The 19390-nt window shown below is 43.8% G+C and overlaps 4 protein-coding genes across 6 annotated transcripts; 3 read left to right on the forward strand and 1 right to left on the reverse strand.

Moving 5' to 3' along the window:
- Positions 1–71: 71 nt before the first annotated feature.
- On the forward strand, positions 72–1041 carry LOC127327502 (pterocarpan synthase 1-like). Its single transcript, XM_051354277.2, has 2 exons — positions 72–275; positions 357–1041. The coding sequence occupies exons 1-2, from the start codon at positions 115–117 to the stop codon at positions 706–708; spliced, it is 513 nt and encodes a 170-aa protein (XP_051210237.2). The 5' UTR covers positions 72–114; the 3' UTR covers positions 709–1041.
- Positions 1042–4320: 3279 nt separating this feature from the next.
- Positions 4321–5067, reverse strand: LOC127327685 (large ribosomal subunit protein bL12c). Its single transcript, XM_051354468.2, has one exon. The coding sequence runs from the start codon at positions 4984–4986 to the stop codon at positions 4456–4458; it is 531 nt and encodes a 176-aa protein (XP_051210428.1). The 5' UTR covers positions 4987–5067; the 3' UTR covers positions 4321–4455.
- A 5376-nt stretch (positions 5068–10443) lies between these two features.
- On the forward strand, positions 10444–12924 carry LOC127327688 (protein AE7). Of its 2 annotated transcripts, none has more exons than XM_051354473.2 (6): positions 10444–10598; positions 11572–11762; positions 11856–11959; positions 12053–12152; positions 12488–12533; positions 12632–12924. In XM_051354473.2, the coding sequence occupies exons 2-6, from the start codon at positions 11616–11618 to the stop codon at positions 12730–12732; spliced, it is 498 nt and encodes a 165-aa protein (XP_051210433.1). In that variant the 5' UTR covers positions 10444–10598; positions 11572–11615; the 3' UTR covers positions 12733–12924. The 2 variants fall into 2 exon arrangements, with proteins under 2 accessions (XP_051210433.1, XP_051210434.1); XM_051354474.2 differs by having other exon boundaries at positions 11572–11739; positions 11854–11959.
- A 155-nt stretch (positions 12925–13079) lies between these two features.
- On the forward strand, positions 13080–18755 carry LOC127327686 (FBD-associated F-box protein At5g56370). Of its 2 annotated transcripts, none has more exons than XM_051354469.2 (7): positions 13080–13234; positions 14234–14290; positions 14390–15743; positions 15837–17594; positions 17677–17811; positions 17924–17958; positions 18134–18755. In XM_051354469.2, the coding sequence occupies exons 4-7, from the start codon at positions 16416–16418 to the stop codon at positions 18462–18464; spliced, it is 1680 nt and encodes a 559-aa protein (XP_051210429.2). In that variant the 5' UTR covers positions 13080–13234; positions 14234–14290; positions 14390–15743; positions 15837–16415; the 3' UTR covers positions 18465–18755. The 2 variants fall into 2 exon arrangements, with proteins under 2 accessions (XP_051210429.2, XP_051210430.2); XM_051354470.2 differs by having other exon boundaries at positions 14244–14290.
- Positions 18756–19390: the final 635 nt, after the last annotated feature.

Genomic DNA, 19390 nt, shown 5'->3' on the forward strand with positions numbered 1-19390 from the left:
ACCTCAACCTACTACCCATTGACGATTGACCGTTGTCTTGTTGGACTGCGGTATATCATCACCGCGCAAGAGCAAGGGAAGAAGCCACCAGCTGAGAGCTTGAGAGTTGAGACCATGGCCGTTGCTCGCGGCGTCTTCCTTCTTCTCTCATCCTCTCTACTGATCTGCGGCCCTGCGTCCGCCGCCGATGTAGATGTCACCCATCTCCGGTTTTACGTCCACGAGGTCGAGGTCGGCACCAACGCCACCGTCGTCAACGTCGCCAGCCCGCACAGGTAAACATCAGCAACACATACACCCAGTAGCATGCTCTGCTCTGCTCACATGGATCACTGGACATGCATATATATACGCAGGAACTCATCAAAGTTCGGTGACGTGAACGTGTTCGACAACATGGTGCGGGAGGGGCCGGACCCGACGTCGCGGCTGATCGGCAGGGCGCAGGGCTTGGCGGTGCACGCGTCGGTCGACGGCCGGAGCGGCCTCGTGGCCATCAACTTCGTCTTCTCTGATTACGACGGGTACAGCGGCAGCGGGCTCACGACGCAGGGACCCATGGGGGAGTCGGGCGCCTGGGAGCAGAGCATCGTGGGCGGCACGGGCAAGCTCCGCTTTGCGCGAGGGTACATGGTCAGCGAGCTCGTTGCATCCACCAACACCTCCATCGCCGTCGTCTTCGATTCCTACTTCACCCTTGCCGCATAGACGACTACATCCAACTCATTGATCCTTTATCAACATTCCCGTCACTTGGAGTCTTCTGGTCCTTGCCACATAGAAAAGTGCATCGTTCTAGCACGGTGTGATTTCTGTTTTCCATCACAGTTCAAAATGCCCCTAAAGTTCATACTCCCTCCGTCGCACTAAAAGTGTCTCCATTTTATCAAAATTTAGATATACTATATCCAAATTTTAATAAAGTTGAGATACTTTTTTTTGGAGTGGAGGGAGTATAAAGGATCCTAACTTGGAAAAAATATTATCGCAACAATAAAACTATACTACTTGGTTGTTGTTATAAAGGATCCTTTCTGAAAATTTCACTTTGTTCCACTCGTTGCATGCATAGGATTTGGCTGTATAATTTGAGCTACTACCCTCTTTTCTTTGCCTATGTTAACGATACTATCGGTTCCATATTGACTATTCCAAATGAAATGGCATGTCATCTATACTAAAAACAGTGAAATGATAACTATACAAAACCCATGTTCGCTATAAAATAGTAGAAATTATGACTATATTAAAAGGTCACGTCTAGATTTTAGGCGATTTAGACTTAACTAAGTCTCAGTCACGTGACGCCATCAAATGTAACTCATAATTACAGTTAAATCTAGTATGAATCTTGAAGCAAATTTAATGGCTTGGATATTTTTTTCACACTTACAACCCACTTGCAACTAGAATAACCTCAGCTGCAACCGACTTGCAATTAGCAAAAATCTCAGTTGCAATCGACTTGTAATTAGAAAAATCTTAGTTGCAACCGACTTGTAACTATCATGTCAGCATCAATTACGAGTCAAATCTAATGACCGTGGGAGATGGCTGAAACACAGTAAAAATTAGGCTCATGATTTCTAGCCAATAGAAAACGATATGACTCTTTCACTAAAAAATCAAAGTGTAACACAGCTGGCGCTACAACCAATCGCGCAAACGCGTACGTAATCGCACGTCTTGCAATCGGCTTAAGCATGTGCAGCTGCGCGAATACACACGTGCGAATGTGATATATACCGCCGTCGCTGCACGGCGATTGCTGAATGTGATTGCGAATTTGCGATATATACCGCCGCGTGTATAGATCGTCCTATCGGTGTGTGTACGGCTTCAGCAAAATTTCAACTGAACTCTTACGGTGACGAAATATTTTGTGTACGTTAAAACATGTTACCCATTTCGCTTCAATTCTTGTCAGCCTGAGACATGATTTTTTTTTAAATTCTACCGATCTATTAATAATCATCAACAACAGGACAAATATGCCTTAAGTATGCCAGAATATTATTACTAAAAAACTGGCTGAGTTTCGTATGAATTCGAACCAATTTTTTCGTGGTTTGTGGTGAAGGTCCGAAAGTTGTGATTTTCATCTATTGGTTTGTTGTTCCCTTTTGATTTAGTCACTCTGGGTATCAGGTTCAAATTTTCAAAGTTCTGTTTTTATAACGGGGACCGGTCCCGATAAACTTTCATTAAGTCAAAGCGATGGAGTTACAGTATACAAGAAGGACCCTAAAAATATTTAATATTACAATTAAATTCTATAATTTTGCATCATGGATCTTAGATCTAAAGAAGAAAACACGATCAGGTCCAACTCCATCCGACACGCTCGTGACGCATCCAACCATGGCGACCCCAGGGACAAGACCACTTGGGTCACCAACTCGCCATAGCGGATGCCAATCATGATGGAGCTGAAGGGTCTCTACAGTTGGAGGTTGATGAGGACCATGATCTGGCCATCGCATGTGCAAGTTTTCTGTTGAGGAGCTCAACGCAACACTCCAATCTTCCGCACAAGCTCCAGATCCCATCGAATCTAGACCGATTCCATGACGCACTACATTCCCGTCACCAAGACGGTAAGGACATCAACAGAGCCCTCCAATAGTCTTGTTGAAGGCATTGCTTTGGGAGCTCAGTCCTTCTTCACGGTGAAAACTCAATATCTCCGATCAGACGACGACAACGCTCATGCATTGTTTTTTAGGCGACGCTTTTGAAAAAACTTTTTGCGGTCTTAGTGTTGTCTTTATTGGTGGTTAGAGTGTTTTTGCAAGTGTTTCATAACCGCGACAGGTCTTTGTTTCTTTTTTTTTTATTGTGTGCATCCTTGATGTTTTTGGATATCTTGTTGGTTGATATCTTCACGATATTAATATTATATTCTTTTTTATAAAAGAAAGTGCCGTATGGCACGTGCGAGTGAGTTGGATTGGTTTGCAAAAATAGCGTGTCGGCTTCACTGAAATTTCAACTGAACTCTCACGGTGACCATTTAAATGTAATTTCCTCTGACAAATTCTTGAAAGACGAATAATCATGATTAATTTCGTTGGAATTTTTTGATTATTAGGGCTGAATCTTCAGATGGATTTGGCAAAATACCGGTCTAGTGTCAGAACCATACATACCATTAGCGAACTGTCGAAAGTGAAATTTGCATTTCGAGGTCTTCAGACTTTGACTTAGCACTCGTGTATGGAGGACAAGCTCACGGAAGTAGACTCGAGTTCCTGCAAATGCGCTTACCGTAACCTGACCTCTACAACACTGCAGCTACTCTGTCAGACATATCTAGGGTTCATGTCCAAATCTAGCAAGATCTATGAAATTAGTGGATGAATGGAGAAGATTCGAAGGGGATTACCTTGAGAAATAGATGGGGAACGATCTCCACAGACAGATCTGGTGATTTGGTGGTGGATTTGGTGGGGGGGGGAAAGGGGAGAGAGAGAGGAACCGCCGACCACCTCCTGTTCTTCACGGGAAGAAGAGAGGAGAAAGAAGATGGTGGGGCTGGGCGGGCGCGCGCGGCCGAAACTTAAGTGGATGTGTGGCGCCCTTGCCACGGGCGCGCCGGCGAGAAAGGCGCCACATATGCTGCCACGTCGGATCGGGATCATCAGCTCAGCGTCGATGGGCCACGTCGGATGGGTTTGTGGTGCCGGCAGCAGGGGCGCCATATGGGCATGTGTGGCGCCCATGGGAGGGGCGACACACAAAAGGGTTAGATGAGTGAAATAGTTTCGCCGGAGGGTCAGTCTGTGCTTTTCTTTAACTTTTGGGTTATTTTTGTGCAAATCGCCGTTGGATTGGTTTGCAAAAACAGTGTGTCAGCTTCACTGAAATTTCAACTGAACTCTCACGGTGACCATTTAAATGTAATTTCCTCTGACAAATTCTTGAAAGACGAATCACGATTAATTTCGTTGGAATTTTTTGAATATTAGGGCTGAATCTTCAGATGAATTTGGCAAAATGCCGGTCAAGTGCTAGTATGCCATTAGCGAACTGTCGAAAGTGAAATTTGAATTTTCAAAGTCTTCAGGCTTTGCCTTAGCACTCGTGTATGGAGGACAAAGCTACGGAAGTAGACTCGAGTTCCTGCAACTGCGCTTACCGTAACCTGACCTCTACAACACTGCAGCTACTCTGTCCGACACATCGATTTCCCGGGTCTTCAGATTAATTTCACATCGACCACCAGGCCAACCAACACGGATCACGAAATCCAGAATGAACAAACACCACAATGTGGTTGTGCGTGCCAATCCATCTGAACTCAGCTGGCCATCATCGAACTGAAGAAAAATAAACAGAGTAGAAAGACGCAGAATCTTGCAACCGGATACAATTACACAAAACGGCTTCTGGAGGAGAAGGTAAAATTTGGGGGAAATTATGGGAAGTCCTAGTAGTAGCTCAGCAATGCCAGGATCAGGCGATGGTGACCTTGGCGCCGACGGCCTCGAGCTGCTTCTTGGCGTCCTCTGCCTCGTCCTTGCCGACGGCCTCCTTGAGCTTCTTGGGCAGGCCCTCGATGAGGTCCTTGGCCTCCTTGAGCGCCAGGCTGGTCAGCGCGCGCACCACCTTGATGGTCGCGATGCGGGCGCTGCTCGGGACCTCCTCGATCACCACGTCGAACTCCGTCTTCTCCGCCGGCGCCTCCGCCTCCGCGGCAGCCGGTGCGGCGGCCACGGCTGCGGCCGGGGCGAACGACGCCGCCGACACGCCGAGGCGCTCCTGCAGGTGGTCCACCAGCAAACGGGCCTCCTCCAGGGTGAGCCCCGCGATGGCGTCCCCCAGCTCGACCACCTTTGGGGAGGCGGTGGTGGTGGTGCACGCAACGGCGACGGAAGGGCGCCGGCCGCGGCTCATGTGGACGAAAGGGTGTGACCGGGGGAGGGAGGAGGTGGCTGGTGCGGCGCGCAGGAGGGAGAAGGCCGAGGAGAGTGCGGTGGAAGCCATGGCCGCGGCGCCGAGTGTGGTTCTTGGATGCTCTGCTCTCTGGCTTTGGAGCTGGCAATGACAGAGGCGAAGAAAGAGGCGCGAGCAGGATAAGATAAGAAGACGGGTTACGTAGGAAACGAATGTGACATGCGTTAGCCACGATGGTGGCGCGTTCCTGGCCGTCGGATCAGTGATGGACGGTTGTCAGTACGGAAAGAAAAGGTCGCGGCCACAGCCCACCACTCGTAGTTTGCTGAACTCTCATCTCGTCAAGAATCGGTTCAAGCAAAAAGAAATGACATCTAGCACTCCAAAATCACCGCATCGAGAAAAGAATTTTGTTCGCGGGAGGCAACATGAGAAGGAGCACAGTGAAACAGAACGTTGGATTCTTATCTTTGCTTGCCATGCTCGGAAGGAAGAACCAAAAATTGCAGAGTTGGCAAGCTCCAAACCTCGCCTTGCACGCACTAACCTCTACCCAGCCTTTGAACTCACTCAAAGCATAAAACCCAATGCCGCTGGCTAGGCGCAGCAAACATAAGTACGCCCCCAATCGCCTCGTCTTGCCTCAATCACGATTCACAAATCAAGCGAGCAGCAATGTCGATCGTGTCTGCGGCCATGGCGGAGACAGGCATCATCATCCGCGCGCGCCGGTTGCGGGGCGCCTTGTCGTCAGCCGGCGGTGGAGGGTCGTACACGGCGGCGTTCGTGGTGCTAGGCGTGATCGCGGCGCTGCTGGTGATCTCCTACCTCGTCAGGCGGGTCTGTACCAAGAAGCAGCTGCGCCTGCGCACACGCAGGGACCGCGTCGCCTGCTACGACGACGGCAGCGAGGGCGGCTTGCCAAGATGGAGACTGCGGCGGTGATGACGTACGGTACCGGCCGTGGCGACGGCGGAGACGCGGTCGTTGCCTTGAGGTACGGAGACAACGGCATTAACGGCAGACCAAGTGGTGTCAAGGCGTGACTAGTCGAGGTTATGCACGGATGAGTATTCAGAAATAGGAACTTCCAAGGATATAAGGGAGGGTGACCCATTGTCTCAGTTCTTCTGTTTAACATAGTGGTGGATGCCTTGCGTGACATGATATCAGCAGCTAAGGCGAATGGCCACTTGCAAGTGTTAGTTCCTCATTTGGTCGTGGCATTAGTGCGTTACCAATTTGTAATATGCCGACGATACTTTTTTTTATGAATTTATTTATGAGAAAAATCTGAATTTGCTCATGTATTGCTAGGAAGCGATGCAGGCGCTAAAGTTAAACTGTAAGAAGAGTAATTTAATTGTCTTAGATGTTGACATGGAGCAAGAATACATGGTGGCAAAAAATTTCGGTTGTGAAGTGGATTCTTTAGGATTGACATATTTGGGGGTGCCAACATCTTGTAAAAAGCTCATTGCCTCCAATTTCGATATTATGGTGCCTAAAGTGTCGAAAAAGATCGGGCATTTGCAGCAAGTGTTGGCACTGGAGTAAAAAGTGTTGATTGATATCTCTCTTAGTGTTATTCAAATTTAAATTATGAGTTTTTATCATCGCACTTGTGGGACCATAACAAGTTAGATAAAGTGCATGTACTCAAACGAAAAATTATGGCATCATCGGCATACTGTAAACTAACAATACCACCTTCAAAAATATCAAACAACAAACCAACCTTAATTATCTCAAGACAGATGATGGTAGCCATGCTTATAACCATGATCCCAAGGCTGCAAAAATTTGGAACTCATACAAGGATATGTTGGGTATTTCTACAAACCTTGCTGTGAATTTCCAATTAGACAAAATTATTTAACCGCCTGATCTTATTCTTGATGAAACTTTCACTATGAAGGAAATAAAAATTGTGGTTAATGAAATGCATTGTGACAAAGCTCCTGCCCTGATAGATTCAATGGAAAATTTCCGAAAACATGCATCAAAAATGATTTCATCAAGCTTGTCAATGATTTCTACTCTGGTGAGCTAAATCTGGATAGTATCAATTATGCTTTTGTAACCATTATCCCCAAAGTAAATGATTGAGAGGCTATGAATGATTTTCGGCTTATTTTATTGGTGAGCCTGCCACTAAAATTTCTCACCAAGCTACTCGCCTATAGACTGAAAAGGAAATTATACTTATTGTCCAAAAAAATATGATTTCATTAAGGGAAAAACCATACATAAATGCATTGGATGGGCTTTTGAATACATAAACATTTGTCATCAATCAAAGAAACCTATTGTCATTCTCAAGATATTTTTTGAAAAATTGCCTCCGACAAAGTGGAATACTCTACACTAATTGAAATGCTCAAGGCCAAAGGATTTAGCCCTAAATGGAATTCCTGGATCACTACCATTCTTAACTCTCCTTCCACATTTGTATTGCTTAATGGAGTGTCAGGGAAAAAATTCATTGCGAGACATGTGTCAGACAGGGGACCCATTATCCCCACTTATTTTTGTCATTGTTGTTGATTTGTTACAAACCATCACTAATGAAGCTTGATAAAGATGTGACATTCAGTTACCCTTTGATAATGACTTTGGACAAAAATATCCCATCATTCAATATGCTGACGGACACCCTCCTTATTATGCATGCAGATCCTAATTAGCTAGATCACCTTACGATATTTCGTTGCAATTCACTAGTGATTCATATCAATGTGGATGACAATACAACACATAACCTATCTCTTTCAATTGGATGCAAACTAGCTTGAGAATTTACCTTTTGCATATATGTGGGACTTCCCCTTGGAACCACAAGACCGCCAGCTAGTGATCTCATGCCCATGGTATCCACGGTATCCAGATTAGATAATAACTATCTAGTATATCCTCTCTGATATCTTATAACGGAAGATTAACTTTCCTTAACTCTGCCATTAATGCCATGCCTATGTTTGTTGTGTGCTCACTAAAAATACATGTGACTATATTCATTCACTTTGACAAAAGTGGTAGACTATTTTTATGGAGAGGAAAGGATATCCGTAAATAAGTAAAATAGCTTGCAAATTGGAACTAGTTTGCAGACAAAAATACTAAGGTGGGCTTGGTGTATTGGACTTGAGATTGCAAAACCAGACCCTATTACTGAAAAACCTACACAAGTTCAATAATCATCATGATGTGACATGGGTTAACTTCATTTGGCAAGCTTATTTTAACAGATCCAACCATTATGTGATTGGCCCCAAAGGCGCTTTCTGGTGGCGTGATTGTTCTGCTATGTCGGACATCTACCAATAGTCTTACATCCTGCATGATCGGTAATGGAAAGTCATCCCTTCTATGAAAACATACATGGAAGGGATCTATCAGAGAAAATCTTTACCCACATCTGCACTCCTTTGCCAGAGATGAAAGTGTTACTATGAACAAAACAATGACATCTACTCATAAAAATACGTATGGACTGCTCTAGCTCCCTCTTTCAGTGGTTGCACATGAGGAATTACAAAAATCAAGAGGAATTGAACAACATTGAGACAAGCAACCATGACTATTGGAAATTTCTATGGGGTGATACAAAATTCTCTACAAAAATGTATACATAGTCTCTGGCAAGTATGCAACCCCCATTCCCATTTTGAACATTTGAAAACCTCTTGCACACCGAGATACTTTTTTTTGCATGGCTTCTCCTTCGTGGCTTAATACTAAAGAAATGATGCAAAGGAACAAATTCTTCATTGAATATACTGATTGTGTTCTCTGTGACATTTGCGATATGGAAAAATTTGCTACACCTTTTCTTTCAATGTGACTTCAACCAAAGGTTTTGATGGGCTCTTGGAGTTGAATGTAATACGGATCTCGATATTTATAATATGATCAATGATGATAAAGATAAATACTCTCAAGACTTCCTGATGGAAATATTGATTAATGGATGTTGGAGTTTATGGAAACAAAGGAATGATGCCATTTTGAGAGATATATATATCCTTCTATTCCTAGATGTATTATTAGATTCAAATATTTCTTCTCCATGTGCATGTATAAAGCTAGGCCGATTCTATGCAAGCATGGCTTGATACCTTATGGACTATAATTGGTACTAGATAGCATAGTTGTACATTGCCCACCATAATTTTTATAAAATAGACTTCCCTACCGTTTTGTGTCAAAAAACAAGAATAATACTATGTCTAGCCACTTACGTTAACATTTCAGAAAAAAATGCATATGAAACTAGATTGAAGAAAATGGGGGAAAGCGGGTCTGCCTGTTTGAGGCCTCCAGATTGACATCATTTAATCTCACATGAAATGAACCATTTTTATTGACACAAAAAATGAACCATTATTGAGAGTAATATCAATGCATTTTTCATATATATGGTCCAAAACCCTCTAAATACAAGCATTCCATGGAGAAACTTTTTTTAACACAATCATAAGATTACTCTTAATCCAATTGAAGAAGGTGTCTGCTTTGGTACACCCGCCCCTCCTCCCAACACACTGAGGGATGGGATAACTTCGTACCACTTTGGGAGAGGGTGTACCGAAGACATGCCTCATTTGATAACTACCCAGATTCGCCAGTTCTATGAAACCTCACAAAGAATCTCATGTACAGCAATAACACTTGTGAGTTTGTATCTGTCATCATTTGTGTCCTGCGGAGAGGATGATGCCACGACGTATTGGTGTCCTCAAGTTCCGTCTTTATCTAATGAAGCTCATTCAGGTATGGCTCCATCCAGAAACTTTTGAGTTTTGTCACCTATGTCTGACCAGAGTTAGAAATATCTCCCAACGCACTTTGGCGACGATCTCTCAAAATCTTGGTCGTCGACGTCTTCTAGTCTACATCGATGACTTGCCAGTTGCTGCTTCTACAAGGGCGTGGGTCATTCCAAGCTTTCTCTGATACGAGTGTTCCTACGCCGGAGGTTTAGAAGCAGCTCCGAGCTTTACTCACGGTGCACCGGAATGTAGAAGGAGAATGGTGCTGGCACTTTCAAGCAATGTTGAGAAAATCGCTTATCGGGTTCAACTCGGTCGGCTGACGATTAGCGATTAATAGGAAAATCGGACGATTAATCGGGTGATAAATGAGTTAATCGGACGATAAATGAATTTATCGGCTAATCGGTGACCACTGAATAGGGATTAATCGGGCGATTAATCGTTGAATCGGACGATTTTTTGAACAGTGCTTTCAAGTACTTGTGTTATTCTTATTTTTGCGAGGATGTTCTTTCAAGAGCTAGTTTTAGGTAATATATGATTTTAGGCATTTTTCCGAAAAAAGAGAGTATTATGAGTGGATCAATTATAACCTAGGTCTTCTCACAATATTCTTGTGAGTGGTCATAATCCTATCAGTTAATCAATAAAACTGTCTGAATTCATATTTTTTATATATTTAACAACATAATCTGTTTGTCTCCGCTGAGCAATGTGTACAAAACTGTCGAGGGCATCAGGGCAACCAGTTTTGGTTTTGGCTATAGCGTTGCTTCCGTCACCCGCGAATCGTTTTTCGTTTCCCATCTGGCTCGCTCGTTCGCTTCCCCCGTACCAGGCGGCGGCGTGAATCGGGGACACGGGGGCGGCCCAGGCTGAACCGCGGGCGGTGGCGGATCGGCGGCGGCGGCGGCGGCGTCTTTCCAGGTACCTCCATCCTCTCCCCTCTCTTCTCTAGTCTGCTCCTCCTCTCCTCGCTCGTCTCTTTCTTGGTGGGTGTGGGGAGGCGCCGGATCCGGCTGTCCAGCATCACTAATTTGATTTTGAAGTTATGTTGCCATTGTAACTGTATGCCTGCGGGCTGCGGCATGCCCATAGCTGTTTAAATAAGAGGGCCATTAGTTCAGTATTATCATCTCTCTAAGACGAATTGTTCGAGTGTTCGTTTATCGCATTGTCTAATTTCGATAGCAATCACTCGAAATGTGTTCCAACTGCTGCCCTTTTCTCATGCTACTCTCTACCTATCCCCTAGTAGCGTTAAACTTAGATATGCTATTTACTGTATATTAACAATTTGACATTGAGTAAAGAAGAGCACCATGATGCAGATCTTCAGCTTGTGATTAGGCTCTGTTTGGTTCATCATTATTTCCGTATCTGTGTGCTTCGCCACTGGCAGAGTAGCATATAAGTCGCATGCTATTTAGTAACCATATTTGAAAGATATTTGCGAATGGGATAGTTCAGTTTTCAGAAATATGAATATTCTTTAGCATTTATTGCCTATTGATACTATACATTGTGATTTTACTTAGGAATAAAGTTTCCATTGGGTGTTGTGGGCTTAAGTTTGCATCCACAGTTTGAAGAATAGGCTTTTGATAACCTTGACCCTTTTTTTTTCAACATGAACTGGTTTCGAAACATCAACCATCTGAGACCAACCTGTTGGCAGGTCAGATTTGGTTGAAGTTTTAAAAGAATTATTATTTAAAAATTTCGCGGAAAGGGTCAGAATTTTCAGTCCTACTTCAGTCTTGGTTGTAGTCTGTAAACATTTTACAAGATTAGTACCCAGTGGTAGATGTAGATTGAAAGACCAGATAGATGTTCAAAAGATGGAGAAGAGAAGGAATTAATACTGTTTTGACATATTTTTTATGCTTTCAACTTTCAGGACTTTGTCTGTCTAAGCCAAATTAGTGCATTGCAGAGAGAAAAATGGTCATGGAGTTGATAAATGCTAACCCTGTGGTACATGAGAGAAAAGAGAGACACACCAGACAAGCACCTGAAAGCACAGATGAAAGTGCAGTGGAGCTCATAGACCAGCTAGAAATATTTGATATCCTTTTTATTGTCTTCCCTGTGTGTATGCAGTGTAGCATGTTTTCCTGCTATACTTTTTTTCACTGGGTTCTGCTATCATAATTATTTTTGTACTCCTTAATATTCTTACAGCATATTAGAGATATAAAGGACCCTGAGCACCCATACTCATTGGAAGAGCTTAATGTGGTAACTGAAGACTCGGTCGAAATCAGTAATGAACTCAGTCATGTCAGGTAAGTTAGTATGTATGTTGGAACTTCTGATGCTACTGTTCAGGATTCTGAATGAAGTTAAGTTCTGAGGATTCCTTATTGCTTTGGTTTCAGGGTCACTTTCACCCCAACAGTGGAGCATTGCAGTATGGCAACTCTTATTGGCCTTTGCTTACGTGTGAAGCTCATGCGGAGTCTTCCTCCTCATTACAAGGTATGCTTTGGGTGTGGAGTACAAAAATTTCCTGCTATTCTAGATTCACACACAATCATGATTTTCCTATAAGGGAAAAAAAGGAAAAATCATGAGCTGCCTGAATAAGTTGCTGAATCGATAAGATATAATTGCAACATATGCAATTTAGGAAGTGCTGGAAATCTGTGCTAGACTTTCTTTTTGTGTCGACCACTTAGCTTGCTTCTGCTTTCATGGAACAAGTTTTCCCTTTTGTCTTCAGAATTCAAATAACTATATCTGTCTGCTGCTTACTGCTCATAGTTTGTTTTAATAACAAAATATGACAGCACATTAACTTCTGATCTTTGTAGGTGGACATAAGGGTGGCGCCTGGATCACATGCAACTGAAGCTGCATGTATGCGTTCTACGAGCTACTACTCCTTTATACCTTACAGTGACCACGTTCCCTTGCCTGGAATAATATCTCAGTTTTCTATTCCCTTCTTTTTCCAGTGAACAAGCAACTGAACGACAAAGAACGTGTTGCGGCTGCATTGGAAAACTCAAACCTGCTGGATACAGTTGAGGAGTGCCTGTCGCCAACTCTTGGTTGAGACGTGAATTAAAACTGGAATTGCCAATGCGTTGATGTGCTTACAGACTACCGTAGATTAATTTCATCCGAGATAAATACCTTGGATGGTGCAGGTCGTGTGCATGAACTTTTGGTGCCCTGCGCCTTTCTGTAAGAATGTTGCTGCTGCTTCAGCTCTTATATCATAATCTGTCTGCCGTTTTCCATTTTCTTGGAGAAACTGGGTGCTTTGCTGTTTTTGTACGTTCTGCTTGTATATTGAGTGATGATGTGGTGATCGATGCAATATCTCCAAATATGTATTATTACTCTTACCATAATTCATAGATAACATGCTTTCCTTATAAGATGTATTGTGTTTACCGAGCAGGATAATTGTTGGTTTATAACTCTTTTTCTCTGTCATTTGTTTCCCGAGAGACGGTGAAGGGGATTAGACGGCCGCTGGGCTGGGAGAGTAGTGGTGACCATGTCCTTACTTTGCTCTGACTCCTCCGCGATTCCACCGATGGCCATTGCAGGTACTCCATGTTTCCACATCTCCATTTAGGTAGGTGTTTTAGATGATCACGGTAGGTGAATTGTGTTGAACTCAATCCTGGCACAACAAGTTACATATGAAGCAATCCAAACATCAGCCAAACATACACTAGCCTTGTATCAGTATGCACGTTAAGCTTCATCTTTTCTGATTAACGTGCAGAAGCTCCGATTTCACTTTACTATTGATAGTTTAACTAGGAAAACTTTGACATACTCATCGACATGTTTACTTAGCTAGATCATGGAGCCAGGAAGTCTTTTTTTCTCTCGCCGTGCACGCTAACCAAGCAAAGTCCCTTTGTCACGGGCAAGTGGTCTGGGCTGGACTCCATCCTTCCGTAGGCTGTGGCAGCCAGTAGCGAGATTTCAGCACTACACTGCCTCTCCCTCGACGAACTACCAAAGCTCCTGCTTCTCTATCCCTAAAAAAAGCTCCTTCTTCTCGCCAATCCAAAATCGTGCTGCGCGTAGGCCGCCGGACATGAAGGCGGCGGTGGCGGCGGAAACGCGCGCTCCGAAGAGGCGCAGATCCGATGGACTTGACAACCAGCAAGTGCCACCCGAGGGCGGCAGCGGCGGCGAGGAGCAGGGAGGCCTCGACGCCCTAGACCTCATTCATTTAGGTGGCATCAAAAGTTATCTTTTCAGCACTATTTCTAATAATTTCATGATCTCATTATGTCATAAGTTACTGAGCATCATGAACTGCCTAAAAGGGAAAAAGAAGAAAAAACATATGCTGCCTGAATATGTTACTGAATCCATGCGTTTTTTAATAGTATGTTAGCATTATATACTTCTGGATGTTACTGAGCATCACACACAATTTAGTAAGGCCTGGAAATCTGTGCTAGATGTTCTGTTTGCGTCGACCACACAACTTGCTGCTGCCGTCATGGACATAATTATATTTACCTGCTGCTTACTGCTCATAGTTTCTTCTAATACTAGCAAAAATGACAGCACATTAATTTCAGATTTTTGTAGGTGGACATAATAGGTGGCGCTTGGATCACATGCAACTGAAGCTGCATGTATGTGTTCTACGAGCTACTACTTCTTTGTACCTTACAGTGACCACATTCCCTTGCCTGGAACAACATCTCAGTATGCTCTCATCCCTTCTTTTCCAGTGAACAAGCAACTGAACGACAAAGAACGTGCCGCAGCTGCGTTGGAAAATTCAAACCTGCTGGACACACTCGAGGAGTGCTTGTCACCAACGCTTGGTTGAGACCTGAATTACATCGGAAGCCTGTTCCAGACTACTGCAGATTAATTTTATCCAAGATAAATCCCTTGGGTGTCGCAGGGCGTGGGCATCGATTTTGGTGCTCTACGCCTCTCAGTAAGCATATTGCTGCCACCTCAGCTCTTTCTGTTTTCATTTTTCTCGCAGAAACTGAGTGCTGTGATTTTGTATGTGATGTGCTGATCCTTGCCATCACTGGAAAGAAGTCTGGTTACTCTTACCCTCGGTTATAAATGGCATGTTTTCGTTACTCCTCGTGTTACGGATTGACACATTTAACCTTGGTTATTAATGGCATGTTTTTGTTACTCCTTGTGTTTACGGATTGACACATTTACCATCTGAAGAAATGCTTACCATCCTACCCACCAAGCATGCTTGGCATGTTCTAGTGACTTGAATGTAATTGCAGCCTTTGCCTTGGTCTCAGAATTAGAACGCCCACTCTCTTGTGGGAGTATCCATCCATCCATGAATCTCCGAAGCTGGCATGGCGAACCCAGGTTCTTCCTTGTATACTTTAACTGTCTTTACCCTGCTTGAAGTTTCTGTAGCAGATGTCCAGGGGAGCGAACATACGTGTGTCTCAACATTAACCATCTCACACATGTCTATCGGGGGTCCGATTGGTTGAAGTTTCAAAATAAGTATACTTTTAAAATTGTCATGGAAGGGGCACTGGATGTCCATCCAACTTGAATCTTGCTTGTATTGTGCAAACATTTTACAGAAATAGTACCCAGTGTTAGATTTCGATTGAAAGGGAGGGTGCTCCGTTAGATGGTCAAAACTCCAAGAATAGAATGGCTTAATACCGTTGACATGATTTTCATGCTTTCAACTTGCGGGAATTTGTCTGTCTAAGCCAAATCAGTGCATTGCAGAGGGAAAATGGTCAGGGGGTTGATAAAGGCTAACCCTTTGGTACATGAGAAAAAAGAGTGGCGCACCAGACATGCACCTGAATGCACAGATGAAAATGCAGTCGAGCGCATAGACTAGCTAGAAATATTTGATATCCCATTTATTATTTTTCTGTGTGTATGTAGTGTAGCTTGCTTTCCTGCTATGCCTTTTTAAAATCTGGGTCCTCCTATCATAATTATTTTTTATTCCTTAATATTCTCACAACATATTAGAGATATAAAGGACCCTGAGCACCCATACACATTGAAGAGCTTTAATGTGGCAATTGAAGACTCAGTCGAAATCAGTGATGAGCTTAGTCATGTCAGGTAAGTTGAATATCTACATTCGAACTTCCGATGTACTATTCGGGATCCTGAATGAAATCAAATCGTGAGGACTCCCTGTTGCTTTGGTTTCAGGGTTACTTTCACCCCAACAGTGGAACATTGCACTATGGCTACTATCATTGGCCTATGCTTAGGTGTGAAGGTCATGCAGAATTGCGGACTCTTCCTCCTCATTACAAGGTATGCTATGGCCGTAGAGTACAAAAAATTCCTGCTATTCTAGGTTCACAAATCATCATGACCTGCCTAAAAGGAAAAATCACGAACTTCCTGATTATATTACTAAATCCATGAAGTCTCGGAAATAATATGTTAGTGTTGTTTACAATTCAGGATGTCCTGGAAATATGTTCTAGACCTTCTATTTGTGTCAACCGCTTAACTTGCTGCTGCCATCACGGAACACGTTTTTTTTTTCTTTTGCCTTCAGAATTCGAATACTGCCTACCCCAACTTGCTTGGGAAAAAGGCTTTTATGTTGTTATTCAGAATTCAAATACTGCAAACACACTTTGGAGACGGGGCATTTATCAGGGGCGGACCCAGGTATAGGTGAGTGGGGGCATAGGCCCCCACTCAATTTTTTTCAAATCCTCTAGAATTTATTCATATTTGGATGAAAAATGTGTGAATTGTGTGAATTTACGCTGTATGTTCCCCCAGTCAAATGTTTTGCACACGCTCAGACTTATTTCTCGGTCCGCCTTACCTGAATGTAATTACCTTAAAGATCTATGCACAATAAATGCAAGATACAGCCCAGCCCATACCATTCGTCCATCGCAAAATTACAATCGGGACCTTGAAAACCCTGGTTCCCCTTCCCCCTTCCACAATATCCAATCCCCTCACCACATCCTCGCCAGACCAAATTCCACCGGTACGCAGGTCGCCGGTCTAGAGGAGGAGGAGGAGGAGGAGGAGGAGGAGGAGGAGAAGGCGGCAATGCGCGCTCCAAAGAGGCGTAGATCTATTCGAGTCGACGGCAAGCAAGTGCCACTGGGTGCCAGCAACGGCATGGATCTGGAAAGCCTTGACGACCTGGACCTCATAAGCTGCCTCCCCGACGATCTGCTCGGCACCGTCATCTCCCTCCTCCCCACCAAGGAAGGTGCCCGCACGCAGGCCCTTTCCCGCCGTTGGCGCCCACTCTGGCGCTCCACTAGTGCGCCGCTCAACCTTGTGGCGGATAGTAGCCTCTCCGGGGACAACGCGCGCGTCGCGGTGGTCTCCAAGATCCTCTCCGACCATCCAGGCCCGACCCGCCACTTCTCCCTCCACATCATCTCTGTCCACAGCTTCCTGGTGAAGGTCGCCCGCTGGTTCCGCTCCGAGGCGCTCAATGGCCTCGAGGAGCTCAGTGTCACCAGCCTGAGGATCGACCGCTACCAGGTGCCGCCACACATTCTGAACCGCTTCGTGCCTACGCTCCGCGTGCTCATGCTCGACCGCTGCCAATTCCGTGACCTGGTCGCGCTGCCAAGTTTTTCGCATCTCAAGCAGCTCATCCTGTTTGACGTCATCATCTCGGAGGACTCTCTCCAATGCATGATATCCGGATGCACTGCTTTGGAAAGTCTTTGGCTGCGCAACAGATTTGGTCGCCTTTGCATCAGTTCCCGGACTCTTAGGAGCATCAAACTCTATGCATGTCGCTCAAAAGGAGCTGAGCTGGTCATTGAGGATGCCCCTTGCCTGGAGAGGTTGCTACCAAATTGTCCAAATGATGGTCCGGCGACCATCCGGGTGATACATGCTCCTAAATTGAGAATATTGGGTTTTTTGTCTGAAGGCATATCCACACTCCACCTTGGCACCACCGTTTTTCAGGTAGCATCAACAACAATTGAGCATTCGACATTCCGATATGCAGGCTATTGGTCTCATTTGCACTTGATTTGCTTTTCTCCAGAAAATGGTTGCAGTCAGCTTGAGAACCAAAATGCACACAATGAAGATTTTGGCTCTCAACTCAACTGGCGCTAATCTGGATGCTGTTATTGACTTCCTCAAGTGCTTCCCTTGCTTAGAGAAGCTCTATGTCGTTGTGAGTATTCATATTTGTTGCTGTAAATGTCAAAATCAGCATTGTGTCAGACTTATTATCCGGTGAATAAGTATTGTAACACCACTTTTATATCACTTTTTTCTATCTCCAGTTGCAGCCAAAAAGAGGTATGACTAACAGAAGGAGGTGAGATTTAGGCTCCCCTTTGTTCATTTGTTTTCATTTCATAATTTTGTATTCTGCTTTTCCGATGAATCCTTTTTAGTCTTGCTTATCTTACCTTACTTTCATAGTTGTGGTAAGTCATGCACGCGATACAAAGTTAATTATGAAGGAAATTAATATGCGATTTTCAAAATAGGGAATCAAAATTGTTAAAGTATGACCGACTTCATCCGATTGAATGCTTGGAATTCCATCTACAAAAAGTGGTGATTAAGAATTACGATGGCGACAAGAGGCCATGTGTTGACTATGCCAAGTTCTTCGTTTTGAATGCGAAAGTGTTGAAGCAAATAGAAATAGGGTATCTTAACAAGGAAAGCGACAAATGGATGTGTGATCAGCGTAGGCAGCTTCAGGTGGAGAATAAAGCTTCTCGAGATGCACAAATTGAACTAATAAGTGATAGATATGCCATTCCCATGAACCATGAGTATACCCATGAGTCAATGGCTGATCCTTTTGAATAGATCCTTGTATGGATGCTCCAAGTATGTTATATAGCCTTTGTGATTCTCTGTAAAATGATCTGCTTCATTCAGCAATGGAGTGCTTTGGACATATGGTGCCTAAGCCTGAGATTGAAATCCAGAGTTATGAACTCAAAAGACAGATGAATGTTACTAGTCTTTATGTGTTATGCTTAGTTGGCACTGTTTTGTTTCTCTCTTGGTTTGCTATCTTATTGTAAGCTACCTGAAGGCAGCTAATATATTTGTGTACCTATCACAGGCTGTAATGAGAAAAGGAGCCTTGCGTTAGTTATCTGAAATCCTGTAGTAGTATAAAGTTTATTTCTCTGCATGGAATTTATTATTTTTCTTGTCAGCGAGTCACTGAGATCACTATTTCAATTTGCCAACAGGTGGAATATCTTTTGGTTTTTGCTAGCCTGGCCAAGAATGCAGGGTTTGGTCTACAACGACCATTCCTTTCACTTAACATTATTTAGTTTATTACTCTCGTAAAATAGGATTAGAGTTCAAATGTTGTTTGCTCTGGTACATTTAGGTGGCACCAAAAGTAAACCTTTTGGCAACACATTTTGTCGATGGAAAAGGTTGCTATTGATTTATCAGTTTTTTATTCTTATTACATGGCTTGAACACCATAAGAGCAATAATGGTATATGTACTTCCGAAGGAGGTGACTGAAGAACCACTTTAATGGCATTGACCCATTAGGATATTCTTCCTATTACTTTGTGTTGAACTCCAATAACTGACCGCGTGTTCACCATCAACTGCGATGGGATGTTGGACACTATCTGAAGAAAATACTGTTATCCCACCCACCCATGCTGTGGCTAATTCTGCCAATTGCATATGTATGGCTGAATTAATGCAAGCAAGCTGTGGCAACTGGCAAGTAAAGAAAAGCAGAGTTTATGATGTGA

This window comes from Lolium perenne, chromosome 1 (genome assembly GCF_019359855.2).
Source record: "Lolium perenne isolate Kyuss_39 chromosome 1, Kyuss_2.0, whole genome shotgun sequence".
Taxonomy (NCBI): Eukaryota; Viridiplantae; Streptophyta; class Magnoliopsida; order Poales; family Poaceae; genus Lolium; species Lolium perenne.

Bases quoted from the DNA above. Each gene is read 5' to 3' on its own strand.
- LOC127327502 (XM_051354277.2), top strand. From the start codon at position 115: ATGGCCGTTGCTCGCGGCGTCTTCCTTCTTCTCTCATCCTCTCTACTG. The intron at 276-356 runs GTAAACATCAGC...ATATATACGCAG, and splicing joins AACGTCGCCAGCCCGCACAG to GAACTCATCAAAGTTCGGTG.
- LOC127327685 (XM_051354468.2), bottom strand. From the start codon at position 4,986: ATGGCTTCCACCGCACTCTCCTCGGCCTTCTCCCTCCTGCGCGCCGCA.
- LOC127327688 (XM_051354473.2), top strand. From the start codon at position 11,616: ATGGTCATGGAGTTGATAAATGCTAACCCTGTGGTACATGAGAGAAAA. The intron at 11,763-11,855 runs GTGTGTATGCAG...ATATTCTTACAG, and splicing joins TCCTTTTTATTGTCTTCCCT to CATATTAGAGATATAAAGGA. The intron at 12,153-12,487 runs GTATGCTTTGGG...TGATCTTTGTAG, and splicing joins GTCTTCCTCCTCATTACAAG to GTGGACATAAGGGTGGCGCC.
- LOC127327686 (XM_051354469.2), top strand. From the start codon at position 16,416: ATGTTCCCCCAGTCAAATGTTTTGCACACGCTCAGACTTATTTCTCGG. The intron at 17,812-17,923 runs GTGAGTATTCAT...TTCTATCTCCAG, and splicing joins TAGAGAAGCTCTATGTCGTT to TTGCAGCCAAAAAGAGGTAT. The intron at 17,959-18,133 runs GTGAGATTTAGG...TTTTCAAAATAG, and splicing joins GGTATGACTAACAGAAGGAG to GGAATCAAAATTGTTAAAGT.